The sequence below is a fragment of the Symphodus melops genome (genome assembly GCF_947650265.1).
Source record: "Symphodus melops genome assembly, chromosome: 22".
In the NCBI taxonomy this organism is placed as follows: domain Eukaryota; kingdom Metazoa; phylum Chordata; class Actinopteri; order Labriformes; family Labridae; genus Symphodus; species Symphodus melops.
This window is the reverse complement of record NC_136712.1, coordinates 3,721,202-3,735,324: the sequence shown is the minus strand read 5'-3', so window position 1 is coordinate 3,735,324 and position 14,123 is coordinate 3,721,202. Positions and strand designations below refer to the sequence as shown.

At 39.4% G+C, this 14,123-nt stretch overlaps 2 protein-coding genes across 12 annotated transcripts in view; one reads left to right on the top strand and one right to left on the bottom strand.

The window, feature by feature from the left end:
* sema3c (sema domain, immunoglobulin domain (Ig), short basic domain, secreted, (semaphorin) 3C) overlaps nt 1–4,896 on the top strand; it is a 52,879-nt gene extending 47,983 nt beyond the window's left edge. For all 11 annotated transcript variants that reach the window (XM_079335288.1, XM_079335289.1, XM_079335283.1 and 8 more), the window contains 3 exons: nt 501–568; nt 1,978–2,108; nt 2,814–4,896. In XM_079335288.1, the coding sequence (XP_079191414.1) occupies nt 501–568; nt 1,978–2,108; nt 2,814–3,239 (625 nt within the window). In that variant the 3' untranslated portion in view covers nt 3,240–4,896. The remainder of the gene's footprint in view (nt 1–500; nt 569–1,977; nt 2,109–2,813) is intronic.
* A 985-nt stretch (nt 4,897–5,881) lies between these two features.
* On the bottom strand, nt 5,882–12,620 carry cd36 (CD36 molecule (CD36 blood group)). The gene is made up of 12 exons (XM_079335306.1): nt 12,289–12,620; nt 11,760–11,920; nt 11,479–11,623; nt 9,211–9,366; nt 9,006–9,097; nt 8,854–8,903; nt 8,628–8,697; nt 8,227–8,414; nt 8,018–8,136; nt 7,855–7,928; nt 6,633–6,687; nt 5,882–6,521 (listed from the first exon to the last, which is right to left on the bottom strand). The coding sequence occupies exons 1-12, from the start codon at nt 12,409–12,411 to the stop codon at nt 6,345–6,347; spliced, it is 1,410 nt and encodes a 469-aa protein (XP_079191432.1). The 5' UTR covers nt 12,412–12,620; the 3' UTR covers nt 5,882–6,344.
* Nucleotides 12,621–14,123: the final 1,503 nt, after the last annotated feature.

Below are 14,123 nucleotides of genomic sequence, written 5' to 3'. Positions count from 1 at the left end.
ATGAATAGTTGCTGCTAACAGCTTGTGAGTACAAAGCAATCTTGACTGGGATCCCTCTGTAGACACTTCAATGTAAGCCATGTCCCTAATTCTGCTTTTGTTGTTTCTTTCCGTCTGTCTAGACATAACACAGACAAGGAGGTATGAGCGACACCTCACTTCAAAAAACCCGAACCTCTCTGGACTCTTTTAAGGACTGGTTGTCTGTCTCTCGACATTCCAGTCAGAAAGAGGTCAAGTTTAGTTTGGTCACCAAACAAAAGCTTAGCCCGGCTTTGAAACGTGTCAGCTGTTTACATGCCCGTTTCCTCTAACTGTGTTATATGAGTGTGCAGCACTGAGCGGAAAAACAGTCAGATTTTCCTTGTATTGTTTTGGCTCCGTCCATATTTTTAATGTGAGACTCACATTCGAGGAGAAAGGTTGCTATGATTGTGTATTTTTCTGAATTTAGAAACAGTTTATTTATACTCACAGCACTATTTCCTTTTTTTTTGCAGGAGAAGCAGGAGGCAGGACATTATGCATGGAAATCCACTTACTCAATGCAGAGGATTCAACCTGAAAGGTATTCTCTTTAAGTGAAGGATCAAACCACTCTGTTATGTCAATGTTGTCACTCATTCATGGATGATTTTAGATATTAAGATTACAGTGTTGTCAACTTTGCAACTGCATGCTTATTCTGTTTTCTACTGAATATAATGTGAAAATATTAATAAGCTAGCAAAGACAAGCTACATAAACACTTTGGTTTGGTTTAATATCCAAATTAAGTGTGAGAACGTAACACTAACCCGAAGGACTAAAAAGCTACACACTCCAGAAAGATGTCTGTGAGAGGACTTTAACTCACACACACTTTCTGGTTTTAATATCTTTGTGAGGACTTTAACTCACACACACTTTCTGGTTTTAAGTTCTTTGTGAGGACTTTAACTCATACACACTTTCTGGTTTTAAGTTCTTTGTGAGGACTTTAACTCACACACATTTTCTGGTTTTAATATCTTTGTGAGGACTTTAACTCACACATTTTCTGGTTTCTACATCATTGTGGGGACCTTAATTGATAAGGTAAATGTCTTTATTGGGACTCTGACCCACACTTCATATTATTGTGGGGACTTAACGAACAAACACACTTTCTCGTTTCAATGCCATTTGTGAGGACTTCAACTGACGTCTGCTTAATTTATACAGAAACTAAATTAATTCTTATGTTGCTTGCATCCTCGGGATGCTTAAATAGGTATTGTTTGTCTAACTTGTTATTCATTGCAGTTTAAGGAGATTTTAAATGTTAATAAAAATATCAAAGTGCAGGGTTTTTTAGCTTGTTTTAAAGTTATGCCCCACACAGCAAGTAATGCAGCTTCAAATGTTCAATGTTTAATCAGATTTTGTTTGTGAAAAGACCTTTGAAAATGACACCTTAATTAAATGATACCCTCACCAAAGCTGCAGCTTTAGCACTGTGCTGTATGTTTGTGGATGTTTTGAGTGCAGGTACCACACAGCATTCCTTGAAAACCACACAGTCGGCAGGAGGGAGGCTGCACTGTAATGAAAGGAGAGGGTTTGCTCCCTCGAGTGTTCCATTTCCGCAACCAGTTTTTATCCCTAAATTAACACAAGCTTGGGGAACAAACCATATGGCTATTACCACTAATTAGTCACAACTCTGTCACAGATCCAGCTGTGTGATGAGCCATTCAGCTGCATCAAAAACGACAGCTAATGAGACGAAACTGTGCTGGTGCGACGTAATGATGTTTTGTTTTGCTTGTCTTTGGAAGCTGAAGATGTGTGGGTGGGGTTTGGTTGAGCTGCCAGTGTGAGGCTGAGCTTTGTGTCAACATTTCACTCTCACTGCTGGGACTTCAGACGGATTTGAGTCCGTCTGCGGGGTTTGTGTCTGTCATCAAGTGACGTCTGATGTGACGTCTGTTGACTGTGTGTGTGTGTGTGTCTTAGCCTACAGAAACGCTGTGGAGATGACACAGTACGGAGTGAAAAACAACACCACCTTCCTCGAGTGCATTCCCAAGTCTCCTCAGGCCTCTATTCGCTGGTTGATTCAGAGGGACAATGACAGGAGGAAAGAGGTCAGTTGGACATTTAGAGAGGTCAAAGTAACAGCTGTAATGAAGCCAAGGATGCAATTAACAGCTTGAGCGATATCACTGATTAAATGTCCTTTTTCCGCATCCACAGGGACTTACTCAGTTGTTTTGGTCACATCATTGAGGATAGCATCGACTATTAAACATGACATAGCAGCAGTATGACACAACATGCTTGAAAAAGACTTGCATGGACAGATGAATGCCAGATGAATGACACAACAAGTACTTAAAGTCGGCCAGGCATCATAACGGACGATGATCAAATCCAACATATGGACCTTGACTAATGATTGGCCTCTCAGCTGGGAAAGGCTTTGCAAATATTTGACACCCCTTTAACCCCTTTAAAAGGCTGAGGAAAATTAAATCAAGCTGGGCGAGCGTGCGTCTGCTTGATAAAGACACATCTTTTATCGATTTAGAGCTCACCTCTGCGGAGTAGACTCAGAGTAATGGCCTTTTTTATAGCCGATCTCCCATGAGACAAGAACTTGGCCTTAAAATAAATCACTTTAGTTTTATGGACTGTAGTCATTGGAGTCGTTAGTCACTTAAGACTGAATTTGATGTTTGTGAATAGTAAAAAGGCTGTTGCATTTACTGGAGTCTAAAACATTTAAAACCCAGACTTTCCTTTTACTCGGTTGTGGATGGAGTTTTGACACTTTATTTTTCCAACCACAGGTAAAGCTGAGTGATCGTGTCCTCTCCACCGAGCACGGCCTCCTCATCCGCTCCGTCCAGCTGTCCGACCAGGGCCTCTACTACTGCCTGACCACGGAGAACGGCTTCAAGCGCACCCTCGCCAAGATCCGCCTGCGAGTGATGAGCGAGGCAATGGTGAGCGTGCTGACGGACAAACAGCAGTCGCCATGGGCCTGGGCCAGCTCGCTGCACCCGAAGGTCCTTTTGGCAGCCTTCAGTCCAGCAGAGAGCGTAGCTGTGCAGCAATACTGCAAAGAGAGGAAGGAGCTCCAGAAGCTACAGCAGAGGCAGCTGCAGCAGCCACCTCCGCCACCCGGACCTCTCAGGGGGGACCTGGCCAAACTGAAGCCGCTGCTGGACCGGAGGAAGAGCCGCAACCGTCGTAATCACCTCCCACAGGTGTGACACAGACACAGACCATAATCTCAAACCATAATCCTTATTTTCCAACTCTCATCTCAAACTGCAGAACTTCACTGTGGATGTACAGTTAAATGAGGACGAGGTTGTGGGGAATCATTCGGATAGTTTATTTTGTTTTTTTTCTTGCATGAGGTACTGTGACCCAGATGGCTGTGAACTACAATAACACACATGCACGCACAAGCCGTCCGTTCGCTGCGGCCACCGCAGTACAAGGCCCCCGTTAAGAGTGCGGCTTAAAAATCTGTGTTCTTCACTACACCTTGAGACGCTGCTATGGTTAATTATCTTTTTTTATTTAAGAATTTAAAAGAGGAAATTTGACCTTCCAGATATAATGTCACAATGGATTTGTTCTTTGTTGGAAAAGAGAGTCATTTGAAATCATCCTTGAAGAGATTCAAAAGGAACAAAAGTGAGCGCTATCTCAAAGTATGATGCTTGCATTTTATTAAAACCTGCTCACATTTCTATATGACCTTAAACTTAGAGAAGTGTCCCAGCTCATAGAAAATGAAATGAAAAGGTCAGAAAAAGTCAATTTGGGAGAAAAAGAAAAGTTTTTCTTTCTCAAGCTGACAGCTGCGCCTACTGCCTACAATACCACTGTTCATTGAGAGCACAGATGGCAAGCCGTCCACATAAAAAGTGTTATATTACAAGTAAAATGTGTAAGTACAAAGGCCAAACTCATCATCAAGTCCTGGTGTTAAATCAACAAGAATAGTAATAACATTATGAGAAAAATATGAAACTCAGTGTGAGCTTCTGCAGACATTTTGTCTGAACTCTCTCGTATTTATTCCCATTGCTCAGATGTACTTCTAGGGGAGTGTGCCTCACTGTAATTCAGCTGTATATTGTATTATATCTCTTCTGTCTCCAGTACCTAAGCATGTTTATAGAGATTCATCAGTGATAGAACAGTCTCTCCATCCTTTACCTGGATTGCATTTGTGTAACAGGCAATTTATCTCGTTAAAAAACTGGAAATATGGTTAATAAATCCTGAAACGTGACAGTATCCTTCATTGGATCCATATTTTTCATAAATTCTAAAACGACAAAAACTCATAAAGAGTTATTACAAACGGGATAGTTTCATAGACCAGTGGTTCTCAACTCGTCTCACACCAGGACCCATCACCATTTCCTGAAAAATTGTGACTCAAATTTCTGATTTATTTTCCATCAGCCTGATTTTATTTTAAAATTGTGCAGTTTTTGCAGTTTACAGCTTCCACCCTATATTATTATATTTTTTTTTAGACAATGTAAAACATCTGACAAAAGACCATTGGGTCCCAACCCACCAGTTGAGAATCACTCACATAAACCATTTGACATATGTGAATACTTTTTTAGAAGCTTTCTTAAGCATAGTTGTAGATAGAGATTATTTGTTCCTCGTGTACAGAGTATTTTGTGTTTAGTCTGTTTAATTTAATGTTGTGCCAAGTTTTGTGGAAATGTGTTTTTTATTGTGTATATAAATTCAACTTATTTCGCCAACTATGACTGTATCTGCAAATTGTAGAGATATACATTATGATTTTCATTTTGAGAGAAAAAAGACTTCCAATGTCCAGTTCCCCCACGGATATCACTGCTCAATGTTAATAAAACTGTGTGACCAGCAGCTTCCTGTCAGCTTCATATCAGTGTAATTTTATGAAACATATGTATTTGTATTTATTAATGTCATGATAGCCGAAATAAATCTGTTCAGATAAAGATTCATTTTTAAAGAAAGATAATGTAATTCATTGACTGATATTTTATTACTGCAATTTCTCAAACTGTCATCTTTCTGTTATTGGCCAATAAATCATCTGTCATGGATTCCATGCATGATGCAACTCTTAATGTCTGGACACTAAAGATGAATTCACTGCCAGCAGCTTCTTAGATTAGCTTAGCGGGACAACTACAACTAGAAACAGAACTCCTGACAAGGTGTTAAAACAATAAGTTGTTTAAGTAAGAGTTCAACAGATTGCAGTTTCACAAAGGGTTGGCTGTGAGATTTTTTAGCTTAAGGTGAGCTAACAGGCTAATGGCTTACGCTTTACTGTACAGAGGGAGGTACCACTATTGACAAAAATGTAATGACAAACCATTAAAGTCTTAATTAAGGCTTTGTCTTTTCAGCTTTTTATCGCAAATTTCAGACATTTTAGACGGTGCCTGTTGTACTTCAAAGCTGCAAGTCACACTGCCACAATGGGTGTCTGTTTTAATTTAAATGAAAACCTCCCTCAGACGTGTGACATGTCAGTTTCGAACTCAACACTGGAACCAAAGGGACCCAGGAGGCCAAGTAGGGTCATTTAAAACCCATAAAACTGAAGTGAGGCTTCCTGCGGGGTTGACGTACTGCTTTCTCACCAAACAAACCCAAGTACATTCATAACCAAAATATAATCATCCCTAAGGCCACTTATATTACTCTTTTTGATTTATGGGCCACTCAAGGTAAAGAGGAAACTAAATAATACTGTTTCAGCGTCCACAATACAGAGGTTTGTTCAGCAGCAGAAAAGTCTCTGCTGTATTTGGGTCGAAGGAAGATATATTTTCATAGGCTGTTGCCGAGAGGAAACAATCTAATATGAGCAAATGAAAACACTCCTTTACATCTTTTATTTACTTTGAAGACACTAGTTCAGCAAAGTATTCATTTGCCTAAGATCCGATTGTACATTTCTTTCACAAGATGTCAAACGCTTTCCTCCTCTGTGTTGATTACCAAACCTGACAGTTAAGAGGAATCTCCGTCTTCTCTTTTTCAAGAAATCCCTGATTGAGTCAAAGTTACAGTGTTTGCAAATAAACTAATACTCAGCAAAGCAGTTCAGGTCTTGGGCTTTGCACAAATCACAGTTATCCTCCTCCTTGTATCAAAGGAGGTTCGACATTATAAATAACACTGAAATTACAAAAAAGTGCAAGTCCATATCAAAAGGTTTGATGTTCCTTAGCAGCTTAATTTCACTATGCTCTGCAAACCCACACACAACAAAAACTTCTCTGTGATTCATTCACATTCAGTACTTGAATTTCCCTCGGGATCAATAAAGTATCTATCTATACTATTTTGACTTGGTTGTTTGTCTTCCTGAATATGCAAAAGGAGATGAGACAAAGTACAAAGATGGCCGAGCCTACACCCATCAGTGCCTTCTGTATTATATCCAATAAATTGACCCGTGAGATTAGCTCCTTCTTAAACATGTCTGCCGTTTCCTCATCCAACGAAGCCGTCTAGGTGTATGGATGGAGACAGGGAGAGAGACAGTGACTGATTAGCATGCATGCCACGCTAGCAGAGTAAACACTTCATGGCCGCAGGCCTTGACTTTTTTTTTATCTTACCTCGTTCAGCCAAACAACAGGGAACACGGTATAATCCTTGACTTTCTTCAGCACCCTGTGGAAAAGGAGTTTGTTACTTGGTATTCAGAGCATGATTCTGTCTCAAACTGTCTTTCTTTTTTTTGCCTTTGTTTGACAGTGACAGCAGAGATACATCCACAACATGTAGGGAGGGAAATATATTTTGGGAAATGTGCTAGTTTATTTTCTTGCTCAGAGCTAGAAGAGAAAATGCCACTCTGGTGTCTGTGTGGTAAATGTGAAAGTTCCCAGGGTCCCATGCTCACATTGTAAAAATAATGGAGAGGGCAATTTCCTCACCTCCAATGGCAGAGGGTGTTTGAGATTGCAAAATCAGGTGAGCCATTGAGAGCTATTTTTTACTTAAACCAAGAAAAATGTCTTTGCTTATCATTTAAGAGCTATAGTAAGCCGTCTGTATATTTGTTGGCACACAAAGACATTGAAAATATTATTTACATAAAAAATATTTGCAAAGACCAAGGAAACCCTTTGAAAGTTCTTATGTGTCATTTTAAGATATGATCCTGGCCACAAAGAAGGTGCTGCTATAGGTATTAGCAAGTTAGCGTAGCCGTTAACCTTTGTGGTCCATGTAGACTTTTTGCGAAGCTAGTCTCAAACATACGTTGAACATTTCACATTGCAGGGACTCGAGGAGAATATTGAAACTGGAGAATTAGCATTATTTTTTTCAAAAGCAGTTCATGCTACAGCTAGCAGCGGGATTGCGTCACAGAAAGCATACTACTCTTATAAGCTAAATGATCATTTGGAACCTTTGAAAACCAAAACCACTGCTTTTCATTTTCAACTTAACTATTTTTGTAGAAGCATAAAAAGGGCTAAGCTAAAAAATAAAGTCCATCCATCCATTTGCTCAATGCAGTTTGTATGCTAAGCTAGGCTAGGCAAAAATATATGCATTGAACATTGAAAGTTCTCGCTGGTGTTAAGAAATTATTGAGGGGATATTGCCCCGTAGAATATGATGCTACAGCTAGCACCAGGTTAGAATTGCAGTCCAGAACATTGAAACCTACTAAAAACATATTGACATAGTTTTTTTTAATAGTGTTGTATATTCAGCCTTTATGCTAAGTTAGGCTATAAAGGCATACGAGTTGTATCCATCTTGAGCTCTAACTCTTATTCAGAGTCACTAAAACTTTTCTTTTTAAAAAGGTGAAGTACAACTTACGTGATAACTTTTGACGGTCCATACATCATATTCACTTGAATCCTCTTTGCAAACCTCAAGGTGAACCCGGTTATCTAACACAAAAGTACAACAAAATAATTTGTAAATAGGTTTAGGCATCTTAAACTTAGAACTCATTAAGATGAACGTTAAAAGCTCTTACAGGCTCCACATCCATGTAGGTAACATGATGCTCCTCGCTGGGATGGAGGCCCAGTACAGTCTCTCTCAGCTCTGCACTGCCATGCAGGAAGTGGGGCAGAGAGATGTAGATGGGTTTTCCTGTTTGCATGAAACCAAAGGTGATTTAACATGCAACACTGCTACGCTTAAACAACCTAATAATGGTAAAAACGGTAAATCTAGACTGACCATCTTGACAGGAGCTGATGTCGAGAACTCCCGCTAAGGTGCAATCCTTGGTGGTCTTTGGGTCTCTGCAGAAACACTGGTTATCTGGGTTGACTGTAGGAGAGGCGAGGGTGTTTGGCTGCAGGCTAAAGCGGTACACCTCGATACCCATTAGATCTAGGCTCTCCTCAAAGCCAGCTGACACAGACCTGAGAGTGAAACAACACAGACATTTGTCCAAAATGTGTCTTGCAATGGACGCTCTGTATGCTCTGTCATCTTTGGCTATATTGTGCATTGGAAAGCTCTGACCTCTAGTGGTCACTGAAAGGAAAGTTCAAAGGCTGCAGTTTCCAGGCTACGATGCAACATTATTACACAATCAGTTAAACAAAGTCCCACAAAACCAAACACTTAATCACCTGCAGATGTCTGATGAGAAGAAATAGAGAGGCTTCTTCTTGTCCACGAAGGGAGGGAATGATGAAGCATCTAAAAAAAAAAGTTGAGTGATTGAGAAAAGATAACTTGCCACAGTCAAAAAGCCATGGAGCTTTCTTTTACAAAATATGTTGCCATGGATCGAAACATATTCAATTCAATTAAAAAAAAAACTTTATTTGTCCTTGGGGGTCAATTCAAACATACCTGTCCCGTTAATCATGTCACAGTACCTGTCACCCCAGAAACTTAAGCTCCTTTGGAAAGAAAATGAAATTTTCGCAGGGTTTAAGTCTGAAATCAGTTGTATCAAAACATGTTGTTGATGTCTTCTAAACTTCATTCATAATCAGACTCACTTTTGTCCTCGCCATCTGTCAATTTTTCCAACTTTAGTGATGTCATCCTTTCCAGTGAAGACATTGTAAAAACCATCATAGGTTCCATTGTACTAAGGGACATATATTTCATTTAACACACTGATAAAATGATATAATTTCAGATCTATATCTGGGATATTTTATGGGTTTTTTTTTAATATGACAATTATATACTTGTACTTACAGGTACAAATAAGCCCATAGGACCTTTCAACAAGGGGTCTGTGTAACCCCACAGTATTTCCTTGACTGTGCGGCGTTGGAACAAGGAGGAGTTGCTTGACTTTATCATATTCTCCAGCACTGAATGTAGCACTGTTGGAATCAGTGAATAAGCTCCCTGGGAAAAAAAAATAAAACCAGAACATTAATTTTTTATATTAGATAGCACGCAGTACATTTTTAATTTCCTCATTGATAGAAGTGCCAGTTCTAAATGGCACCAGTATGGCTTGGTAATGATAGATACACTGTGCACACAACTGCTACAGTTACCTGAGGAGATAAGCCTGATGTGGCTGTTTTATTACATAATGACAGACAATTAGAGGCTTTCAGTGAAATTACTTTGCGTCATCTTTTGAACATTATCAAGTTTGAAGAGATATTTTCATTGTAGCCATAAACAAAGACATTATGTGTTTTGACATTATGACTTATCAGTGGTTCATAATTTCCAGACTCTAACATGGCAGCATGTTAATGTCACTCTGACATACAGAGGTCATCCAAAATATCTAACATAATAATGTTAGATATAGTTAATGTTTACCAATTGAGCTGAAAGAATGCTTCTTAACCCTTGTATTGGAACAGTTTTGAAGTCAACCAATCAGTAATTCTTGTTTTAATTGTATTGCACCGATTCATAACACATTTCATTTCAAGGCACATGCTCTTTGTTATATCAGTTAAAAGACTTGACATGAATCCTCCATGAGCACTTGGCCATATTAAGCAGATTAAACAGGCAGACACCCTGACTCTCTTTCTGACAGGACCAGACTCATGTTAAACAACCACAACTATGTTATGAGTTTCATTTTATCCTTTAGCTCAATTACGGCCCCTGAGTAGTTTAATTTGATAAATTATTTATATTCTTTGTTATGTTAATGTAATTTAAATTATTTTATTTGGGAAGGAACCATGTACAATATTTGATATCATTGTTAAAATGTGATGCATTGTAGCAGAGTTTTCCTAAAGCCAGTCTTGTAGCCTCCTATCAAAAAATAGCACCGAAAACAGAGATGCCAATACCTTGATTTTATTAAAAAAAAAAAAAAAAACTTGTTCAGAATATTTTTTTTCTTTGGATGAGACAGTGCAAGATTTAAATCATGAATATGTTTCTAATTTAAGAAGTCTCTCATGGCTAAGTTATTTCCTTTGTTTAGATGACAGTTAAGGGACAAAAGGTTCTCGTTTTTTTTGTTGTTGTTTTTTTTTCACATTAATTCTTCTTCTTGTGTGACTGTGGGTCTTGCTGACTTTGCAGCTGTCAACACCACTGTAGCCTAGAGAATAGAAAAAACACAGACTCCGGCAAAACAACCAGTATTGAGGCAAGAAACATGAAACATCAATACGTTGTAAGGTCCAAACTGGAGGAAACATAGACATTAGCATAATTGTTGCTCACATGCCAGCGAATCAAGCGAGCTACCTTTTCAAAAAAAATGCAGTTAAAATTGTAAAAGTTTGTTTTTGTGAAATGATTTTCATTCATTCATTTTACAACACCAAATGGTTGCCAAATGGTCTATACAATGACTTGTCACAATTTGTTGTGGGTTAATGAGATAATACTGTAAGACACGACAATAAAATATATGCATTATCACATACTTTTTTTTTTATCAGTTAGATAATTTAGCTTATTTTGTTTCATTGAAAGAAGTGTTTGAAAAGACTCATGTTAATATGCTGCAACGCTTCATCAAAACAAAAAGTATTTTTATCTCTTTGGAAACTCTGCTGTTGCCTCAACACTGGGAGCCTATGGTAGCCTGTAATTACAATCTTCAGCTTGCCCCGAGCAAATGTAATTTTGTTCTGAGACATCCTTTTCAAACACCATATAATATACTGCACTGGTTTCTAGGTTTCCAACATGGCTCTCTATGGGGTCACAATTTAAATCTCCTGGCTATGTTAAACATGTAGGGTAAAGGATAAAAGCTAGTCAAAGTACATAATGTACAGATGTGTAAGAGCAAGTAAGAAATCACTCTGTGGTCCTAACGGTTCTCAAATTAGCTGCCACAGAGGGTCACAAGCTAAAAAGGTTGGGAAACACCAGTAAGTGCAGACCACTGCAACCCACCACAGAGCATCAGCTTGATTTGGCATGTTCCCATTTTGGCCTTGATAATGCGGCATGTTAAGTCATAACAGCAGGGCTGAGTCGAGTCAGAGATCACGGCACGGCGGGGTCGCACTCACTTACAGCTACAGCCAGGTTGAGGGAGGTGACTTTGTCTTCCTCCGGTCCCACAGACATGGACGGCTCAAAGATGGCTCCAAAAGGCAGCAGGAAGGAGACAGTGTGATTCGGGTTGAATGTGATATTGTCTTTGGGAAGATATCTTGTCCTGAAGGAGGGGAAGGGATCTTACTTAGACATTGAAATGTATCCCAGGAGAGATATGAAATGGTGAAACATTGGAGTTTTAGAAGAAAGAGAGTGACCCCAAAATGATACGAAAGAGGCAAAGAAATCTGCCTTACCTGTACGTGTATGGTCCTTTTTCCACTACTACAGGTTTTGCTCCATATTGTAAAATCTCAATTGGGTTTTTCACGTCAAAAAACCAGAACTGCCTGTACACCTTTCCCCCTGTAGCCACCCAGTTGTCATATGCTGTGGTTCCAGGCTCAACGACGGATTCCTAAACCCAGCAGACACACAGACAGTCTATTTTTAACAAGCCTCAAGAAGACTGCCAGCAGGCCAGCTGCCCCGCTGATACATGAAAAAGGGAGGATGCTCTGATATCAAAAAAGGTCCAAAAATATATATATTTCTCTACATTGCCAACGGAGAAGCACAGATGCTGGTTTTTTTTTTTTTTTTGATAGATGAAAAGAAGGCACTCTTGGCTTTTTCCTGCACAGCTTGTTTACCAGCCTCCCAAAACGCACGCCTCTTCCCTGTCATTTCTCCCGGTTCACCTTGATCTCAGCGTACACACTCACTATCAAACACTCTGTGCCACTCACTATAATTTCCAAAGCGGGGTGAAACTGAGCACCATACCTTCTTCACCGTCCCATCAATGATGCTGTTCCCCAGCGGGATAAGGACGCCTCCGAAGATGGCAATCGCAGCCCCAAACACAGCTCCGGCTATCAGCCCGCAACTAATGTTACAGCAGCCCATGGTTGTTGTGCGTTTTTTCCCTCCGTAGGTCCGTCTTTCTGCCAGGCAGCCTGTTCTCCTTCTGTCTGTGTGAGTGTGTGCCGGTACGTGCAGGCAGTCTGTGTTTGTGTTCTGGCAGCAAGCAGCACGAGGAGAAGCAGAGCAGGCTGTACCATCAGTGAAGCTGACAGAGCAGCTCAGGCCAGGTAAAGGTACAGACACCTCTGGCAGGTGTCCAGGGACCCTCTGTAAAGGAAGTCATATAAGGAGAAAAGGGTAAGGTACAGCCGAGAGACGTCCCCTTGAGGTATCAGAAAACACTATCTGAGCAAGTGATAAGCGCTTCAATAGGCAGGGGAGAAAGGTTGAAGAAGGAGGAGGAGGACGATGAAGTTCAAAAGAAGTTCACAGAAGACAACATTTAATTTGTTTTTTTTTGCTGTCTAAATTCTTATTAATCCTCCTCTATATTTTTACCACTTCTTCCTCTACACGTTTCTCCCTTGCTTTGTTGCATAACAGTCTTTGCAGAAACAGAAAAAGGGGAACAATATAAATTATAAAACATATTCTCTTTGTGCAGAGACATGAAAAGAAGCTTATCTGTTCTTGTGGTTGTGTAGTTTCAGGTTGGACCTTAAAATGCATTACACTTTATCCCTCCAAAAGTAAATTGCCAAGCTTATCTTGATTTGTTATGCTGATACAATTGATTGGTTGTTATAAAGATATCATGTGGAGATTTCCCTGCATGTGCAGGTTTGGGAACAAAGTCAGCAGCAATAAAACTTTGATCTTCCACATGTTTATTAATGTATGTCTTCCTTATGGAAGGATAATAACAAGGATGCACCTTCACAGTGTTTTATTTTGCTAAAACAAAGTCGTGTTTATTTCAATTCAATTCTACTTGTATATCACATTTTCATGCAAATGTAAACTCGATGTGCTTTCGGGAATTCACAAATAAACAGTACTACTCCGCTGTTAAATACCCAGAAGGCAAAGCAAAGACAGATATTCAGAATAGAATTGACTAAGAATTGGATTTCAGCGTTTACACTATTCATTCTCACAAACAAATGAACCCATTCAAATGAAAACTTGCTAATGTCTTTAGCAGAGCAGCTGGCCGAAATGTTTGCACACTAGCATCAGTTTGGGAAGGTTGAATCCTTTTTAAAAACGCTTAAAATTCCTTAAAGGAACAAAGATTTCTTGACAAATCCATTTCAAAACTCTAAAAGTAGTGTGATATTTTGCTACTGTAATTTTTTCTTTCTCTTTGCAGACAACAAATATCAGCATATCAAACATTATAGCCTCTTAAATTACTGGTCAGCAGCTTCAAATTCAGCTCCACTACATTTCCCATAATGCAACTCAGATAGAGCTAATTTTTCCACAACAATCCCTCTATTTTTTTCTTTTGTTCCTTTCAAAATCCACATCACAAGTTTGTAACTCTTTAACACATTCTGTTATACATGTGAAGCCCAAACTGTCATAACCTTGATGACATCACTGTGACCTCACCAGGGGGTCATTTTCTCCTATAAAAGATATGACTGCCCAATTTGTCTTTATTGTATTTACTAAGGCTGGATCCTTATCTGCAAAATCAGTGCGCTAGACTTGTTGCTGTGCTGAAAGGTTAAACATAGTGTTCAACCCTTTACTTGTGTAGAACACGGTGAAGTGACATGTTCACACCACTGGAGGGCGGCACCACC